The sequence below is a fragment of the Echiichthys vipera genome, assembly GCF_963691815.1.
Source record: "Echiichthys vipera genome assembly, chromosome: 19".
Lineage (NCBI taxonomy): Eukaryota > Metazoa > Chordata > Actinopteri > Perciformes > Trachinidae > Echiichthys > Echiichthys vipera.
Window position 1 is genome coordinate 9,794,828 of NC_139844.1, and position 19,540 is coordinate 9,814,367.

The following is a 19,540-nucleotide window of genomic DNA, read 5'->3' on the forward strand; positions in this document are numbered from 1 at the left end:
AAGTATGGAATCACTTTATTAAATTCATATCAGTATGATAGCATTGGGACTAACTGTCCAAAGAAACAGTAGAATGGTCTTGGATAGATCAAAGACGTAATGATAATTGGTAACAACACAAGCTTCACATGTTCTCTGAGTAACACAAATACATTAACACCACTGTTTTCCCACTATACTGATTTAATGAATGATCATGATGAATGACATATAGTATAAATATGAAGTCACACATCTTACACATTTCTGCTCTCTCAGATTCAAACGAAATGACCGGCCCCAGCCAGTATTTAGAAAGAAGGGTGATAATCTGGATATTCGGATAATAATCAGCTGTGAAAAGGATGTAATATTCAATACCTCTAAGGCTCTCTGGGTTTTTCTTTGCTGATTGACGCGCTACAATTAAACTGATAAAAAAGCAACACAGGTCATCTGAAGGAGAATAAGTCTGAACTGAGGGGTCAGGTTATTTTGTGTTGAAGTGTTTCCACATCCTTTATACATTTCCCAGAGTGCTTTGTAAAAAAACACTAAAGCAGGGGTGTGAGGTGAACGCTGAGGTGGTTACAGTAATACTCCTCACATTATTCTGCATTCCAATACACATAATACCAGACTTTTTAGTACGTCACTAGACACAGTATGTAAAAAAACAAAACAGGGTGTCTTACAGCATTAGTCAGCGTGATTTTCTGGCTATTCTGACCCACAATCCTTTGAGCAGAGTATATGAGCAAAAAGAGGGTCAAAGTTCAAATTAAATGCTATAAAACGGTAGTGTGTCTGTAGCCCAGGACCCTTCGGCGATGCCCTGGGTATCCCTGTGCATCAAAAGCATAACGCTCCCGGTCGTTTGTTTTAAACGCTGGTTACGTTGTGAACTCATGAAACCATGTGGTTAAGTTGAGGCAACAAAACCACTTGGTGAGGGTTAGTAAAAGATGATGGGTAGGGTTACAATAAGTAACTAGGGGACATGAACGTGACACGAACCGCGGCCTCCTGGGTGAAAAACAGATGTTTTTTTTCCTCCTTCCGCGAAGTTTGGCGCTCTTAATCAACTCGTTCTAAGCGTCTAAGATCATCGTGGACGGGTTTGCAATTGAAAGCACCTTTGCCAAACAGTATTTGACGCCCTGGGAATGCGAACCGGCAGCCCAGGCCTACAGGAAGTGGGCTCCGCCTCGAAAACTGTGTCCAGGTGACTTTATACATCCATAGGATGTCCCAGTTGTATGCATACTGCACGCAACTGTACGTACGTTGTAAGGGAAGCTTCTCTACATGCTAAAGGTAGAGAGTGTTTGGAACTCAGCCCAAGTCTTTGTCGTGGTTGCTTTGCATTCTGGTCTATTGAGGCCACATCAAGTAGAAAAATTCTGTCTCTTTTTAAGGATTGATTTCTTCACGGGATTGTTCAAAGTTGTTGCAAAATGGCGGCTTTTAGAAAGAAGCGCCTGCTGTTTGATTGAGAGCTTCTCGCGACCAAAACTTGATATTTACACAGAAATGAATCCACTGTAGTTGATATAAGCATGTGGGGGACACTTCACATTGTGTACATTTACAATCAAATGTTTTAAGTCCCTCCAAGGTAAAGACCCAGTTTACCCTGAGATCACATCACCACACTACACATCCAATAATCACATAGGGGGGTCGTAAAAGTAGGAAACACACACTTTTTACCTGCAACGGTACGATATTGGGCACAATTTGCTGGTGTTCAATTTAAAGCACGTTTCTAACTCTTGTGCTGGATTTAGTTAAAGTAGAGCACCGTGTGCCTGTGTAATAAAGACTCAAAAAGGATCAGGTAGTCGTACTTTCGCACAAAGAAAAAACACAAACAAGTGCAACATCATTTTCATACTTGCTTGTTTAAGTGACATGACTGTTTTTAAGGCTGTTACGAGTTTTGGAAGTTAAAGCTGCTTCATGTAGAAGAATGCAATTGATTTTTTGTACGTTGAAGGACATGTACGTCTGGAAAACATCAACAAGGGCAGGAAGAGAAGTGCCTCCTCAAACAACTCAAATTTCAGAGGGAGGAAGTGTCAGAAAACACAACCGCTCCCAAACAGCTGCATCCTCGTCAATGACATGAAAAAAGAGCCTGATAGAGAAGTAAAACAAATCTCTATACGCCGTTCAATCGACTCTTTGTGGATGTCTGTCGGTGTTTCAAATTCTACACGTAGCAGCTTTAATAAGAACCAAGTGCATGTTAAATGATTCAAACGCTAAAACAGCTTATTCTTGTCCACAATTTGGACAGCAAACCAGTTGACACACAAAGGCACTAATTGTGTTGACATCCAATAAAAACATCTTGGTTTCTGCATCAATGATGTTGCTTGTTTAGCTTCAGATTCTGTTGCAGAGATAAAAACAAATGATTTTACCTGGAAATATTAGTGGAATTCAGATGCAGGTTTACTGTGCGGACAGAATGTTAGGTTTCATAAACTGTGGCCCTTTGACTCCTAAGAAAGTGAGCAAACCCTTCAAACTAGTTCTACTGAAGACTCTTTCTGGGCTTCTGGTATTTAGAAACTTGCATTATGGACTTCAACAGCACACAGTTTTAAAGTGAGAAGGTAGTGTGGTGTTTTAGGATTTTAAGAGAGAAAGATTAGAAATAATTATTCTTTTTACCTCAGTTTTTCTGATAGAAATGATGAAACTGTTAAAGGAATAGTTTTTTTTCCCCAACAGGAAACATGCTAATTTGCTTTCTTCTACTCCATGTTTTTAACAGACACAACAAAGGAAATATAGTGTGTTAACTTTTCAAACATGTGAGGGGTGCTGATTTCACCTTTGGACCCACCCAGGCTATCTGTTTTCCCCTATTCCCAGTATTTAGATAAAGGCAAACCAAGTGGTCGCTGGCGGTAGCTTCAGATTTAAAATATAGGGTTCGTACAGCTTTTTAACAAGTAACATTCAAGCATTTTCAAGGTTTGCCTTTATCCTCACATTTTTTTGGTTTACGAGTGATTGTGTAGATGAAACCTCTGATTATGTTGAAAATCAAGGTTTTGTTCATATATTCAAATTCAACCCTAACCATGAAAACTAAACATTTAAATTGAACATTTCCCAAACTTTGTAAGAACCCTGTAAAATCCATATAAGAGTTGTATCAATCTTCTTATATAATTCTCAGCAAAAAAGCGCTTTTCTTAAGATGTCAAATTATTCCTTTAATGTTACACTGCTATAAAAGTGTGATAACTTGGTATAAAACTGGTGTTTTTGAGAGCAGGGCTCCTCACACTACATGAAGAGACTCAATTAGAGACAAAAAAACATCTGAAAATATGAATGTTTATGAGAACTATACAGACATTCTTCATTATGGATTGCGGGTTTTTAAGTAACCATTCAAGAGCAGTTAATTGTTTTCTTCTTCAGCACCTTTAACCAATTACATTTCATTTTGAGGACTGGACTTTCTCTGGTTTTTTGAACCGGTGTACGAACAGACGGCGTCATATGATCGACGCAAACACAATAATATCAACACTGAAACTTTTCCACACCTTTGTGACACTCTGACAGTCATTTTGTAGTTTGAGCAACATAAACAGCTGCTGTGGGAGGTGCTGTGGTGCTACAGGTTCAGCTAAACCTCCATAGAGAAATATTTGCACATCCAAGCGTCTTTGCCGTCTTGCCTTTATGGAGTGTTTCAATCAAAAACACTCTTCAAAGAGAAAGCAGAGATCCACCGGGACCTCTTGAATTAAAAACACATGCTGTTACAATCATGTTAGTGACCAGCATTGTCTAGGAATGGAAACTCCCCATTTCAGTTTTTAAGGACGAGGCTGCTGGAGGGTTTGCAGGTATGTTGACACACCCCCCTCTCGTCTTAAATAATGTTCTGCTTGGTGTTACGCCTCTATAGTACAAGTGTAAGTACAGGTAGATATAGCATACAAAGTATTACAAAGTACCCTGTATTCAGCTGATAGATGCTGCCAGGTTTAGATCTGCAGTTTTGTGTTTCTGCAAGCAACATTTGAAGGCCACAGTGAGCACACGACTGAACCTTTTGCATCACAAGCCGATCACATTTATGTTCTTTCACTTTCTCCGTCCATGTGATGAATGAACAATGGAACTACTACCTGTAAATAGTGTCAGAAGTTGATCGCAGTTTCTCAATTGTTGGCAAAATGTAGTTGATATTTGTAAAAATCTCAAAGCTGGTTATGTGGAAAATGGGCTGACAAAAGTATTTTATCCATTTTTTTCCTGATTATTTTTAATCAACACTGGCTATGTTGTTGTTCAAATTGAGCCTTATTTTCATAGTTTTTCATCATTGTTTTAGTCAGTTATGAGATTGCACAAGGGAACTTGGCGGCTTAACCGTTATGGTTACTTAGCAACTATGAAAACGAGCCAAATTGAAATAAACTGGGGTTATGTTTTAACTGTCAGTTGATGTATCATGAAAGAGATTACATACAGAGTAAACACTAGATAATAACTAGATCATGTATTTTATGGGAGCATTATCTAGTGTGCAGACAATTCTCCGATTTTTAGATGTTCTTCTGTCCAGCAGCTAGTATTTATCGTCTGGATATGTGTGCCTTTGTAAACTTTTTTTTTCTCCATTAAAGAGATTTCCCACAACAGAGTATAAAACAGAATTTACCAGATCTAAACCATCTGCATCTTTTACACCAAAAAAGACCCAGATATGTCGCTGTTTACAGAAAACAATCAGACATCAAAGTTGACCGTAATGCGTCTAAGAAATATGAAACCTTTGAAAGCAAATTTCTGCTCCGGGTCAAAAACGCTGGGAAGTGAAGCCCTCACTACTGTACCAACCTTCAGGATTTATGTAAATGAAAGATTTCACCACTTCAAAGTAACACACACACGGTCTACATCAGCATGTCCACACAGTCGATCATTTCTTCGCACCAACACCAACTGCAGAGTTCAGAAGTCCCATCCTGTGTGCTCACGTTTGAAGCCCCAAACTTGGGGACTCCCAACCTGTAAATGCTGTACCCTCGGGTAGAGGTGCAGTACAAAACTTCCAAAGAGAGTAAACGGAAAGACATATCTTGTTATTTATATTATATAATAAATAATACAATTTTGTTCATATATTTTGTATATGTAAAAAAAAGTCCTGCCAAAAAGAGTGACTAGCTAGCAAAAACCACTTGATATAGAAGCAGCAGCAGAGCGGTTTATAAAAAGAAAGGATATTATATATTGCCTAATTTGAGTATAAGAAGTCTCCAATACCATCCATCTCAACTCTTGAGTTTGAGTGTCAACAAGCCGCTTGTCAAAACTCCCAGACTCCCAGCTCCACAGTCTAATGAGGCTCCTGGTCACGCTGCAAAAAAACAAACTTTCTGCAGCACAAGCAGGGGTGTGTTTCACCTGAGGAGGAGTCTATTATGGTAACGAGATGCCACAAGCTGCTACCTCTAACCAAACAGTTAAAGGCTTCCAGCCTAGCTCAGTCTTTCACCCCACCCCTAAGATATGTGTGCATCTGCAGAACAAATGCTGAGAAGAAGGCCTCAGATAGTGACGTGAAAGGAGCCCCAGCTGTCGTCTTTGCCGCTGATGCTTCCGTTCTTGGCCGCTGCCATTGTTTCCGTCCCGTCTCCGACGTCTCCATCCGGTTGTTCTCCGGTGGGAGTGGCGCCAGGCTCCGGGTAATACTCGTCGTCCTCGTCGAAGAAGCCGTTGTCCATCATGCTGAGGCTGGAGGCGGCGCTCAGGTCCTGGCAGCTGCCCTTGTACTCCTGGATCGACTCGTGGAGCGACCACAGCTGGCACAGCAGGGACATGTCCTGCTGACGTAAGCCCACCTGGAGAAAGAGGGATTAAGAACCCGATAAATATTTTTCTGATGGAGTTGTTGCACTATTTTAAAAAGGCCCTTTCCTTCCTTTACAATTTAGTGTTATCTGGTTCTAAACTTCAGCTACTTTTAGGTCCATAAGGAAAAATGCATACATGTTGAGTGAAGGTCTGACACAAATCGCAGAAATCAACTGTATGCACCGGCCACGACCACTAAGTAGCAAAAATATCTGCACTAAACACCAAATCTGCTTCTCCACAAGGCTTAATAAAATTAAGATTTTTCTTGAGATCATCTGTTATTGGTTCCCCAGACTTCCACTTAACTCCTGGATTTAGTCTATTCTCCTTTAGTTTATGTACCTCTGTAAATCTGTTCTATACTTTTCTGTATTTATTTCTGTTGATTTAATTGAACCGCTGCAACAACCCAATTTCTATCATAAAGCCTCAGAAAACTAGAGCTGCAGGTGATGATTATTTTAGCTATTTTATCCGACAACAAGCCCAAAACCAAAATAGATTTTATTTACTCAGAATTGCAGCAAATCCTCAGATTAAAAAAACAAGAACTAGCCATTTTTGGCATCTTAAAGAATTTCTGATTCATTTGCTGTATAAAAAAAACAATAAAGGGAATAGGTAATAAATTCATCTCTGCAGAAAACTATCAGGCAAATTTAATATTTTCAGGTTTATTTATAAAAAAAGATTAATTAAACAAAAAAATATAATCAACAGAATAAATAGAAGATTAATAGAGATCCTTAGCTGCACCCCGACCTGATAATATGATAAGACGCGTTTCAGGATTTGAAAAAGTCTACTGGCAGGGTTGAAAAGGGCATTTCTGCTGCATACCACTGAGCTGACAGTGCAGTACCAACTCAGGGTCACCGCATTGTCTTCCAAACAAATTACAGTGGACAGACATGCAGTCAAGAGTCCGTTCAAACAGCTGAAACCGAGTTAAAGTGATCCATAAAGTGGGGAGAGGCTCACACAATCTAACACATAGCACATTGACAACTTATAGACAATGTGAAGTACAAATGCATAGTTATACATTAACAGTAACAAAGCAATAAGCTTGAGTAGGACACTGCTGCAGGGAGAGTGAAGCATGTGAAGCAGATATAGGATTTAGTAAAACCTATATGACAAAGGGATCGAGTTTCAGCAACAGTTTGACCCTGTGACTCTACTGGATATGAGGAAACTATTGTTATGTTTGACCAAGAGCCATGGAGGAGGCTACCTTCATACTGACGTCTCCGCCTGCTTCTGATATGGAAATACCTGCTGCTGGCAAGGAAGTGTAAAAGTGTGTGTAATACGTGTGTCACAATCTCAATGTAATAGTTCACTACAGGTGTTATGAGCTCATCAGAAAACGTCATACTGTAGCTAAAAGGTATTAGATTGAGTTAAGAATAAAACTGAGCACAGGCCTGATGGCTTCATTTGTCTCATCCAGTGCAAAGCTGATCCTGACCCTGGTTTCTCTTGTTCCTGGTATTAAGAACCAGACACAAGAGAGGTTTTATCTGTCCATGCTCACAAACGATTGTGTATACTGAGTGGCATATAAAAGATGTACACAGTGGGAATCAATGGGACCTTTTCATGACATCGGCAAACATACAATTGACAAAAATGCCAGTCATTTTGGGCTTCTTCAGTTGTACAACCAATCCCTTAAACCTAAGTGGGCTGCTGCTGCTGCTGCAAAAAGCGAGATCTGCACCTGAAAGTTGATATTTTATTAATGTAATGCGGTGAATGGTAAATTATATGCATGCCGAATTCACCAGAAGACTATTGTAATTTGTGAACAGCCTTAAGTTGTGCACTCAGAGGAGTTTAAGTTTGACCAAATGCAGGGCAACGTCAAAATCCCAGTGTTTCTCTGGGGAGTTTGGCAGGACGCGGATGGACAACGCGTAGGGATTAAGCGACGCTCGACGAACCGGACCAGAGGTGAAAAAGGAGCACTTTCTTTTGAGGCACATATAAAATGAACACTCGGTTCAAATGTTACCATCTCTTTCCGCAGCAGAGCCAGAGCAGCGTCGAGGTTGGCCGGCTTGTTGGCCAGCAGGTTGTCGCTGTTGTTCCTGCCCCGGCTCAGGTCGTCCTGGATCATGGTCTTCTTCACGTACATCCTCTCCATGTCCCTCCAGGAGCCGCCGCTGGAGTTCAGCAAGCCGCTCAGGCTCTTCGGCAGCGGGGGAAGACCCTCGATACAGGCCATTCCTCCCGCCGAACCGTTCGTTGACTTACCATTCATTGTCCCTGTGAGCTGCTGAGCGAGAATGTGTTAGTATTCACACTCAAGTTGGCTGCTTCAGTCCTTCAATCCTGAGCATAAACAGCCGTCTCTCGTGCGCCAGGAACACCGAGCAACAGCCGTGGTTTTCTCTGCCCAGGGCGGCCACTGACGCCACGGCAAGGTACCCGGATTGAAGCGATTCGACTTCCGGTTTGATTATCAAAAATAAAAGCATAACTGGTGAACATAAAGTCACCCTATTAAAATAATGGCCTAAGTTATAGTTTCAAGTTTTTTTGATTTTTTTTTAAACTGGACATAGAGGATATGGTAGTTTTCACACAAAAAGGTTATTATAATACATGACTGTTGACATACAAATAATGCTGTCAGTCAATTATGTAACATATAAGAGGATTAGATGATTTAGGCCAATTTACGAACATGCCTTTCTAACTTACACAATTTTGAACCTGACTTGGACCAAATTAATTCTTGAATAAGTGACTTAGGTAAAACAGTGCACTTCTTATTCTCCCACTGTGACAGACCATAGGGAAGGGTCAGCACGGACATTTGAAAATGCTATCGGAGCACACTGAGACTCAGGAGACAGAGGGACGTTTGGCTGTGAATTGCCCATTAAATCATTAAAGCAAACCTAGTACGCCCTATCACTTACTAATATGGACGAGTCCTGCACCATGCCAATACTTTAATGGGCCTCTGAGCACTGACATGCAAAAGGCCCCACTACCTGTGTGGACGCCATTTTGCTGATTTGCCTTATTTGATTAATAATTATGTCGAAACATCATTCAGTTTCTGTCGTAATGTTTATCATGTGTTGGAGTGACTTTTGTTGAGGTCTGATTATTTTGTTCATAGTTCCTGTTATTGCGACGGTTATTATGAATTGATGTCTGATAAGGTGACAAGGGCAAAAGGTTTCCAAACGCATTACTTACCACAGAGTCAATTGTTATAGGAACGATTACAAATCCTTTTGTTTGAAAGTTTGATTTACTTATCTCCTCTGTTTGTCCTTATAATAGGAGGCTGAATATGACATCAAGAGCAATGAAATGCTTGTTGATTCATCGAACGCTCCTACCAACCTCTGCTACATTGAGCAAGTCAGACTTTAGAGTTGTTTTGCCTTTTTTTGTAATTGTTTTCTGTCTCTTTGTAGCTTTTGCACTGTGGTTTTGTGTCTCTTTGTGGTCATTTTGTGTTTTGTGGTCATTTTGTGTCTCTTTGTGGTCATTTTGTGTCTCTTTGTGGTCGTTTTGTGTCTCTTTGTGGTCTTTTTGTATCTCTATGTGGTCAGTTTGTACCTTTTTGTGGTCGTTTTGTGTCTCTTTGTGGTCATTTTGTGTCTCTTTGTGGTCGTTTTGTGGTCATTTTGTGTCTTTTTGGTCAGTGTGTGTCTCTTTGTGGTCATTTTGTGTCTTTGTGGTCATTTTGTGTCTCTTTGTGGTCCTTTTGTGTCTCTTTATGGTCCTTTTGTGTCTCTTTGTGGTCATTTTGTGTCTCTTTGTGGTCGTTTTGTGTCTCTTTGTGGTCATTTTGTGTCTTTTTGGTCAGTGTGTTTCTCTTTGTGGTCATTTTGTGTCTTTGTGGTCATTTTGTGTCTCTTTGTGGTCCCTTTGTGTCTCTTTGTGGTCCTTTTGTGTCTCTTTATGGTCATTTTGTGTCTCACTTCATGTGGGCTCCAGTGGTATAGCCTTTGAAAAACAAACTATGAATCAAACTAAAGAAACACATTTTGTAAGAGAACCTATAGTTCACCATGGTATGAAAAAAGACTGCTTTTATTTAGAATGTTAACTTCCGGTCTTGTTGTGGGTTATTGTCTGAAACTTGACGATGCTGGATCGTGGTTGAGAAGTAAAATCCGCTTCCTGTCCTTTTAACACAGTGGCTGCTGGGCGTGTCCCTGCCAATCCCTAATAGGCGGGGGACAGGTTCACCCCCCCCCCCCAACAATCATGTTTATTCATATATAACTTCATACACACATTTGTTAAATCATCATACGCCCAGACAGAACAGATACAAAAAGAAACATCCTGTTAAACAGAGATAAGAGATGACACAAGATCACTGACAAATGTTTGGAATAATGAAACACATCAATTCCTTTCTTTTTAATAAATAACATCGACAATTCTTATTAATGGATACAGACTTTCTCTTGAGTAAAACTCATTGATTAAAAAAGCTGACACCATCTAGTCCAAATAAAAACGACTAATTTACACTTCAAGGTAAAATCTTGAAATGAAAAAAATAGTTTGTGTATGAACACAAAATGTACAAATATCATCAATAGATGCTGTTTAACCATCATTTATTCAGGTTTATTGAATCAGGAAAGCATAACCCTTTGAATGTATTACAATGTGTTGTTAGATATCCTGTATAGTCTAGAATAATGTAACATTAAGCATTCAATACTTTCCTAACTAAGCTAAATATCTGCTTATCAGTTTCATGACAGATTGTGTTCACTTGAGTCCCTACAATAAAACTAACTGATAGATTTCCCCCCAGCAGAGAGCAGACAGAGGCTTTGAGGTCACGATGGGAGTGTGTGTCTGCAGGACAATAGTTTTGAGCATAAAGGACAGATGGTGGGCTTCACTTCCCACCCCCCAGCCTGCAGCCCCGTCACAACAATAACACAACAATAACCTTGAAATCAACACACAAAAGCATCACACACGCTCCTCTGCAAAAGAGAGACATGTGCTGTAGGCTACCACACACACACACACACACACACACAAACACACACACACACACACACACAGGCTTAAAAATGGACACCAATGGTCCAAATATACAATGTTTCGATGATATTTTGCTGTTAAGTTTACATAAAATGTAGTGAAAGGTCATGAGACATAAAATAAAACTAAAAACAACGTAATAACATAATATTGTCGAGTCACTGAAATATAGTGTAAAAAGAAATACAAAGCTGTATCTATTTCCTTACACCTTTAGTAAAAAAACCACCTAGTCAGATAATGCTGCAGAAACAAATGTTTAAAAAGCCAACACTATTTTCCATTGTGGTCCTTTATAGTAAGAGCTAGATAAGTGGATAATATTCCTCTAATTTGTCTTAGCTAGCTGGCTGTTAGCTTTAGCTTGTTAGCTAAAATTCTATGCTTAAAACTGCTACAGCAGTATGCAGTACAGTATGTGAGTACATATTTATAAGTAAAGCTAGCCAGGCGGCTAGTTAGCCAGTTAAATAGATAATAAATCTAAGGTGTGTTAGCCTTTTCCGTTACGTTAGATAGCTAGCATAGTTAGCTTGTTTGCCCTACTGATGTTAAACACACCTTTAGTTAGCCTACACATATACACCTTGTAGCCTACTCAATTTTGTCTTTTTCAAGGCTTTATAGTTAAAATGGGTTAAAATTTGTATTTAGGCCCAAATCCACCTTAAAATCCTCTGAATGCTCAGCGTTGACGTCCAAAATATAACTCCATTTACTGCTAAATAGGTGTTTCCTAGGATAGATAATCAACTAGCTGACTTATTAAGAAGTCAGTAATAGTTTTTGACCGTTTTAATATGCTTTCAGTCAACACAGTTATCATGTTGCCCTTGAAAAGCATCACATCCCCTCTGCACAGAGCTAATCCTGCTCTCAAAACAATTAGCCATCAGCTGACAAGCCACAGCTGCACAGTTTAAAGAGACTGATCAAGGACAATCTGTTTTATGAGCAGAAGGACCCCTCTGTAAGCTTTCATCACCACCACCACCATCACCAGTGCCTCCTGAGATCAAAGGATTTAACGTATGATGGCACCCCCTGGGGATGCATGTAACCATAGCAGGCTCGTGTTAATCTGCCTTGCTAAAAAGCACAATGGGTTTGCGTCACTTAGCGTAGGCCGGCTAATAATGGGCTAAAGACATCCGCTTATGTCTCTGCTGGAAAGCAATATATATCTTGCTCACGGATGAAAAAATGGCACTAAGTACTCTGACTAAAGGGACACCAGACTTCATGCATTATTTTGTGTGATGTTCAGGTCCAGATCCAGATCCAATCAATCAGCACAGTTTCAAGATTAGTTTCACCAACTCAGTATCCGACAAAATGTCTCCGCTTCTGTTCTGGCGTTGAATAATGAAGAAACATCATGAGGTCACAGTGAAGTTGACCTTTGACCTTTTGGATATGAAATGTCATTGCTTCATCATATTTATCCAATCAAGAGACTATTCGGGTTAAAAATGAAAAGAAATGAGCTGATTTGTATACATTGTGCTATACATTATATTGTCAATTTTGTCTCTGACTGGGCCACACACACACACACACACACACACACACACACACACACACACACACACACACACACACACACACACACACACACACACACACACACACACACACACACACACACACACACACACACGCGATGTAATGCCACTTTTGAGGTTATATATTCTCAAATTGAATCATTTCCCTTGTTGGTAATTTGGTTGGTAATTTGGTGACTTGACATATTTTACATCACTATATAATATATAATTAAACCTTTACTTTACTTTCACCTCCAGCAGAAACACCCCCCTCCCCCCCGAAATGTGGTTCAGTCCCATCTAGCCGTAACGTCACGTTGAACTTGAAGCTTGTCCGGGAGGATGCATCAGTCAGAGAGACACAATAGGTCTGAAGGGACGGAAGGAGTGTGTGTGTGTGTGTGTGTGTGTGTGTGTATGTTTGCAGGAAGTCAGCTTCCTATAGTGCTTCAGTGTAGAGCAGGTCAGGGAAGAGGAGCGTCCAGTCAGAACAGCTGCTGTGACACTGACATGAGTTTTCCTCTGCTGAGGGGCCTCTGGAGGGGAAGAGATCAGAACGAGCTATGGTGACATTCACAACGTGGGGGTACTGTTAGGTTTTCTAGTATAAAATCAGCCAGAAGTACATTACATGTGAAGCCACATCTGCAATAAAATCATGATATCATTTGACAAATAAATAGACTGATTCATCTGTACTTAAGTGCAAACTTGAATATTTCCATGCTACTTGTTTCGCTTCTTCTCCACTACATTTTAAAAAGGGAATATACTTCACTTCTTACTCCATTACATTTACTTAACAGCTACTATTTACAGTTACTTTTTAGTTTAAGATGAATTCAGTGGTTCCAAACCTTTTTGTCTTTTTTCCCCCTTTTTAAACATATCAGATTTCACTCAAAGAGGTATTATATATCACATTATATTATCCCCCCATTTATCATCTCACAACACCTCAGATTTCATCACATTTTACAACTAATACTTTTTGCAATACAAAGTCCTCCATGACTTTGGGTCCAACGGCACCTGAAAATTATTTGTGTACTTCTTGTTATCAGATCATTATATTATATACAATCATATTAATAGCTGTGTGGGAACAAAAACTCTTCACTGACAGAAGCAGAAAACGCTGGACACTGTTAGGTAACTTGTGCTCCCTTTGTTAACAACCTTTTGTCTGTAGAACCTTCATCAGGTGACAATTCACTTGAATATGGACCAGTGTTATTCATTAAGCACTCAAGGTTTCGTCGTCTTAAACAACACATTTTGGAACCTCAAACATCGCAAAATCTATGCTTTCTTCCCCAGAACTGTTCTTCACCTCAGATTGCGATGCACATGCAGCCAGATGGTAATCAAAGATCTGAGCAGCAGCAGACTGCGGTAATAGAAATGGGATGGGGTGGGTGTATGCCGACATGCTTTGTCACTGCCCCTGGCCCCGCTCCAGTCTGTCCTGCAGGGACGGCAGGGCGTAGTCCTGATCAGCAGCTGGCCTCCCCCTGTCTGACCTCTGACCTCCCTTTCCTCCCCATTCAGTCCTCCAACCAGCTCTGTTACACGCACCAGGCATAACTCCTTTTACTATGAACAGTTGTTTTTTTCATTCACTCTACATGATGAGACTTGAGGCAACACTGACACCATATTTAAAACTGATGATGCACAGATTCATTAAAGGTCCCATATTGTAAAAGTGAGATTTCCTAGTCTGCTTTGATTATAAGGCAGGTGGAGGTGCTATATAAATACTGTGAAATTATTTCAATCCAAATAAATGCATATATTACTGTATCTGAAATTGTGTCTTTAAATGAGCTGTTTAAACTTCCTGTACATTGTGATGTCACAACTCTACTACATATAGATAGAAAGTGCTGCCACAATGACATTACAGTTATTCCCTGGCTGCAATGACGGTGCAGAGACGCAGAGGGCGCAGGTGCAGAAGACCTGGAAATGCTGACCAATCAGAGCAGAACAGGCTTTTTCAGGAGGGGGTCTTTAAGAGATGGGCGCTAAAACGGAGCATTTCAGACAGAAGGTGAATACAGGTATAGTCTGACAGACAGTATGAGAAAAACTGTGTTTTTTGAAAATTAATGTGTATACAAATGTTCTGAACGTGAGCATAACATGGGACCTTTAAGAGATTTTATCATTACATGACTAATTGTTATTGGCGTCAATTATGCGTGATACAAAACACTCAGCTAAATAGAACAGCAGAAATGTTTTATTTGGCAACAAAATATTAACATATTTAACAATTTCCTTAAAAACAACCACAACATAAAAAAGTGGAACATACAGAAAAAACTACAATACTTCTAACAATGCAAAAAGCATGTAAATACTCCTCCGTTCTTCTACTGTTCATCTGAAATCCATCAGTATGACTGAATTACTAATAATCAGGTACCAGTGCACAGCCTGACCCTGCGGTGTAACTGCAAAGACATGCAGAATAAATGGCTTGCAAGCTTGAAATCTGATTCCCACAGATCAGCAGAGGTCAGTCAGTGTCTCCTGCAATCTCGAGGGCAGCAGATGCAGATCTGAGGTGGAGGACACATCAGACCATAGGAAACAGCCAACACATCCGCCCCCAGGGGACGCTAAAATAACTGCACTAAACAAAGAACCCAGCAGCTTCTGGATTCAAACCTGCATCGGTCTGCTTTCACCTCATATCGATCAAAGAGCAGAGCCCTGTGGTACCACAGAAACAGTCTAATGCCATCCTTAAAATATTTAACAAAGTTAAATCCAGAACTGGTACAATACGCAAACATATACTTACATAATTAAAGTAAAAATCAATGAACTTACATTATCTGTTAAACGGTGCTGTTCTCTTAGTACCATACTGTAAGGCACAAACTGTCAGACAGGCACAAACTGTCAGACAGGCACAAACTGTCAGACAGGCACAAACTGTCAGACAGGCACTCATGGGAAAAGAAAACTATCCAATCTAGTAGTAAAACTGCATCTAACCATTCTTTTCAAATCAAGCAGAGTAATTTCCCTAATCCAACATTTCAAAGTTAACATGAGAAACTCAAAAGGAGATTTTGTGCAACGCCAAATGAAATCACTAAAACTCAACACAGCAAACTCCCTGAGACTAAATACTTGATTTTATTGCAACGTCCCTTTGGCCGTCTCAGTCTTCTCCTCTTCACTCAGGACAGGCAGGAGTCAAGATGCTCATTGATCTTTGACTCCTGCACTTTGGCTTGGCACGCAGGACAGCTGACCATCAGTGCAGAGGAGGAAGACGAGGAGGGTGCAGAGGAGGAAGACGAGGAGGAGGCAGACGAGGAGGAGGGGGTAAAAGTGAGCAGCCCTGCGGAGGAATGGAGGGAGGGGGATGAAGAAGAGGAGGTGGCGGTGGCAGTTCTTTGCGGCACTGCGGGCGATTTTGTCTTATTTGTCTGGAAGAAGTCAAAGATGCTGGATGAGCTTCTGGTGTCGTCCCACGGCCTCTTCCTAGATGTCTGTCCGGCACCAGCAACTCCTGATGTACTGTCACTGTTCGAATGACTGAAATACTTGGACTGTGTTGGTTCAGCAGGGCTGCCTTTGGTTCCTGTTGAAACTACAGATTGGCTGGAGTTACTCAGGCCAGGCCTAGATGTTGTGGGGGAGGAAGCTGAATGGTTATTTTGCTTTTTTGGAAAGATGGAAGACGCAGCCGTAGCACTCACTGTGCTGTTCTGTGATGTCAGTGAATCTCTTTTAGTTTCTGTGTTGGAGGTGAAGGTGGAGGTCACTGACTTCCTGGGGCTTGTGCTGTTGAAGAGATCCTGAATGGACTTCTGTTTGGTTCTGTCGGTTTCTTGACTAAGGCGGCTGCTGCTGTTGGGTTTGGAGATTCTCACTGGCGAGCCGTGGATGTTGACAAAAGCTCTCGTGTTTCCAACAGACCTCTTTATAGGTGGCTTCTGCCCCACGGGGGTAGCTGGTCTGATGGAGGGAAAGGCACTAGAGATTCCTTTGTTATCCCGGCTGGAGGGAGCAGGAGAATTGAGGCTTTTAGCCGGAGATGAAGGGGGGAAGAGTTTCTTTGGAGAGGAAGGCACTACAGGTGTGCGAGATGGGGAGGAAGACCCGGAGGACTTCCCTCCGAGAAGGAAGCCTTTGCCACTAAATGGGATCATGTTCCTAATGTCCTGTGAACCTGAGAGGGAGAAAGGGACAAATCTGAGTCAGGCATCATACTTTCTTTGAGATGTCTGACCAAATAAAGGATTAAACTATGCTCTGAAATTATGTAAAACATGTAGAGAAATGTACACAACATATAGAGCTGCTACCCCATCTAAACGTGTAAATTATATAATTATAGATTCATAGCTATCACAGCAGGACACACAGCAGAGGAACCAGCTCATCACCTGTAGTTGTACTTGAAGGCTTTTCCTTTCCTGACGCCTTATTATCTGAGGTCTTCCCATCCTTTTTACCAGCCTTCTTCCCTTTGAGGCCGTATCCTTCAGGCTCCTTGACTTTGGTGTATGTCCCTCCACACGTCCTCCTGTGGTCCTCCCACCAGGGATCCTGAGCGGATGGAGCCCGGTTCATGGCCCTCTTCACAAAGCCAAAATAGGGCTTGCGGTTTTGACAGGGCCCGTTGCATTTCCACCAGTGCTGCCGGTACACATCAACCTCATCGTGGAAGCTGTGGTAGATCTGACAAGAGGACGCGGCTTATTTTATGAATGCACTGTCTGTGAAAAAAAATAATGAAATATGTAATAGAAGATACACCTACAGAAATTTTTGTCCCAGTAGCACTGTTGATCCGGTTCATGTGTTTGCAGAACTCGGGACCATGACCGTCTCTGTCTCTGTTGTTCTGGGTCACAAACAGGAGTGCGTGAATCATTTCATGAAGGAGAGTCTGTGGAAACGAAACACAAAAAGCAACAATGATTAATCCAGGAAGCTCTGTTGATGGAAGGGATGGTGTGAGCTTTTTGTTTCCAAGCTGGGGCTTGACTTTACCTATTTAGATATTCTGAATGTTTTTTTCTCTAATCCCACCATTAGTAAAGCCATTGTAAACATTTCAGTGTAAAGAAAACAAAAATGACATATTCAGTTGTGTAGTCTAGTTTCAGGGTATTTTCTTTGACAGAAGATTGTTATTTTGACACAAGTGATTGAAATATTATATAACAACAGTTGTCAGAGATTGATTTCATAAATTAATAAGTATGCACCTCACCTCCACCAGGTCTTTTCTTGGTCTAAGCTTCAGCAGAGGCTCACTGAGTCTGATTGAACATAGACCGCCTCGGCCCTCATAACAACACAACCCAGCACACCTACAAAAACATATAGAGAGCAGGAGGCATTAGAGAAAATCAGTCCTTTCATAAACTCCATTTGCAACCAACAACACTGGTTAACTGCATAATTAAGACAGTGACAGAGCACCATCTATCTAAGGGTCACATAAGAAAAATCAGACAATCGCATTTTCAATGAGGCATCACTACACCTACAAGCATGGCTGTATTCTGAGACTATAGGCTACTGGGCAGACATGTATGAGGATACCCACTCTGGAACAGACTAGGAACAAGACACTAATTCAAATAATCTACTTTAAGTCATTTAGTTTCACTGTGTGGTCATTTTACATCCATGTTTAGTTGTTTTGCATTTATCTTTGTCATCATTTTTTTGTCATTTTGAGTATACTTGTGGTCATTTAGCATCTCTTTGTGATCAGTTTGTTTTTTTCCAGAAACATTTCATGAGTCAGGGCCCCTGACCTTATGAGCCCCTGGGTCTGTGCCCGGTAACTCAGAAATCCATCCATGCTCACATGACCATCCCCGTGAAAAAAAATCTGACAGTTGTATTTTCAGTGAGGCATTACTGCACCTACACGTCAGTATGGTTTGGGTGTTTGACAACACAAGCTTCACTTACAGTGTCATTCTGGGGCTCCACCTGACCTCGACACCGCTAAGTTTGCCCCAGAAGAAGACGTCATTGAATTCCAGAAACATGGCTCTAACATCGGGGTTGGGGTCCAGCGTCTCCCAGGACGCGTCCACGATGGACAGCGGCCTCTCGGGCTGGACAGTCGGCTCCCAGTAGGGAACAACATCGGTGCCACCTCCAGCTCCCTCCACTTTCCTTTTCTTACTGCTTTGTCCTAAGTTATCATCCTCCAAGCCGTTTGATGAAAACACAGACGTCTCGTATTCATTGTTAAATTGCTCCTGAAGCTGTAGGGCGAGCATAAAATCCTCATCCATCACCATAGAAACAGTGGGAAAGGTGATAGGAGACGTAGTTAGTTGATTTAGCCACGTAGCTGTGGTTACCGTTAGCTCGCTGAAGCTAACTAATGTAAACTAACGTAACCTGTTACAAGTCTCAAACACCAAGCGACAGAATCTCTAGAGCCAGAGGACAGTCTGACATATATGGTGCCTGTACTATGATTCCGATTTGTGCCATAATTTCATTAAACAAACATCTTTATGTTGTTGATGACGGTGTTAATGCTAACTTTCAAACCTAGCGCCAGCGTCAAATGTGCAACACAATGCAACCAAAGTATGTCCGTTAATGATTTCAAAATAAAACTTGGGAAAAACAAATAAACAGTGTTACATTTTTAAGATGAGAAGTGTTTGATTCGGCTATTTTTTTTTTTTTAAAGTATATTTTTTATTTTTTATCGTTATGTAGCATATGCTATTTTTTTAAATCGTTGTAAAATCCGGCTCTTATTCTGACACTGATTCCAACATCCGCTTGTTTCAAATCATAGCAATGCATTCTGGGAATTAGTGTCCTCTTGATTTCAAGTTTTTGGCCAATCAAAAAGCACCCGGAGTTTTTCTGTTGTAGTGGAGTTGCCAAAATAAATGACAATAAGCGACAAGTCAAGACTAATATGTGTATAATATTTTAAATATCGTAATTATAGAAGGAGGTGGACTTCTATAAACGACCATATTACATTTAAAAATATTTGTTTTGACGCGATTTGTTGGCCATCTTGTTTTCAGAATCCCGTGACG

The 19,540-nt window shown here is 40.8% G+C and overlaps 2 protein-coding genes across 2 annotated transcripts; both read right to left on the reverse strand.

The window, feature by feature from the left end:
- fam89a (family with sequence similarity 89 member A) lies at positions 1-8,267 on the reverse strand. The gene is made up of 2 exons (XM_083934317.1): positions 7,901-8,267; positions 1-5,864 (listed from the first exon to the last, which is right to left on the reverse strand). The coding sequence occupies exons 1-2, from the start codon at positions 8,147-8,149 to the stop codon at positions 5,571-5,573; spliced, it is 543 nt and encodes a 180-aa protein (XP_083790443.1). The 5' UTR covers positions 8,150-8,267; the 3' UTR covers positions 1-5,570.
- Positions 8,268-14,842: 6,575 nt separating this feature from the next.
- Positions 14,843-18,961, reverse strand: sprtn (SprT-like N-terminal domain). Its single transcript, XM_083934309.1, has 5 exons — positions 18,435-18,961; positions 17,722-17,821; positions 17,266-17,394; positions 16,889-17,183; positions 14,843-16,671 (listed from the first exon to the last, which is right to left on the reverse strand). The coding sequence occupies exons 1-5, from the start codon at positions 18,770-18,772 to the stop codon at positions 15,674-15,676; spliced, it is 1,860 nt and encodes a 619-aa protein (XP_083790435.1). The 5' UTR covers positions 18,773-18,961; the 3' UTR covers positions 14,843-15,673.
- Between the last annotated feature and the right edge of the window lie 579 nt (positions 18,962-19,540).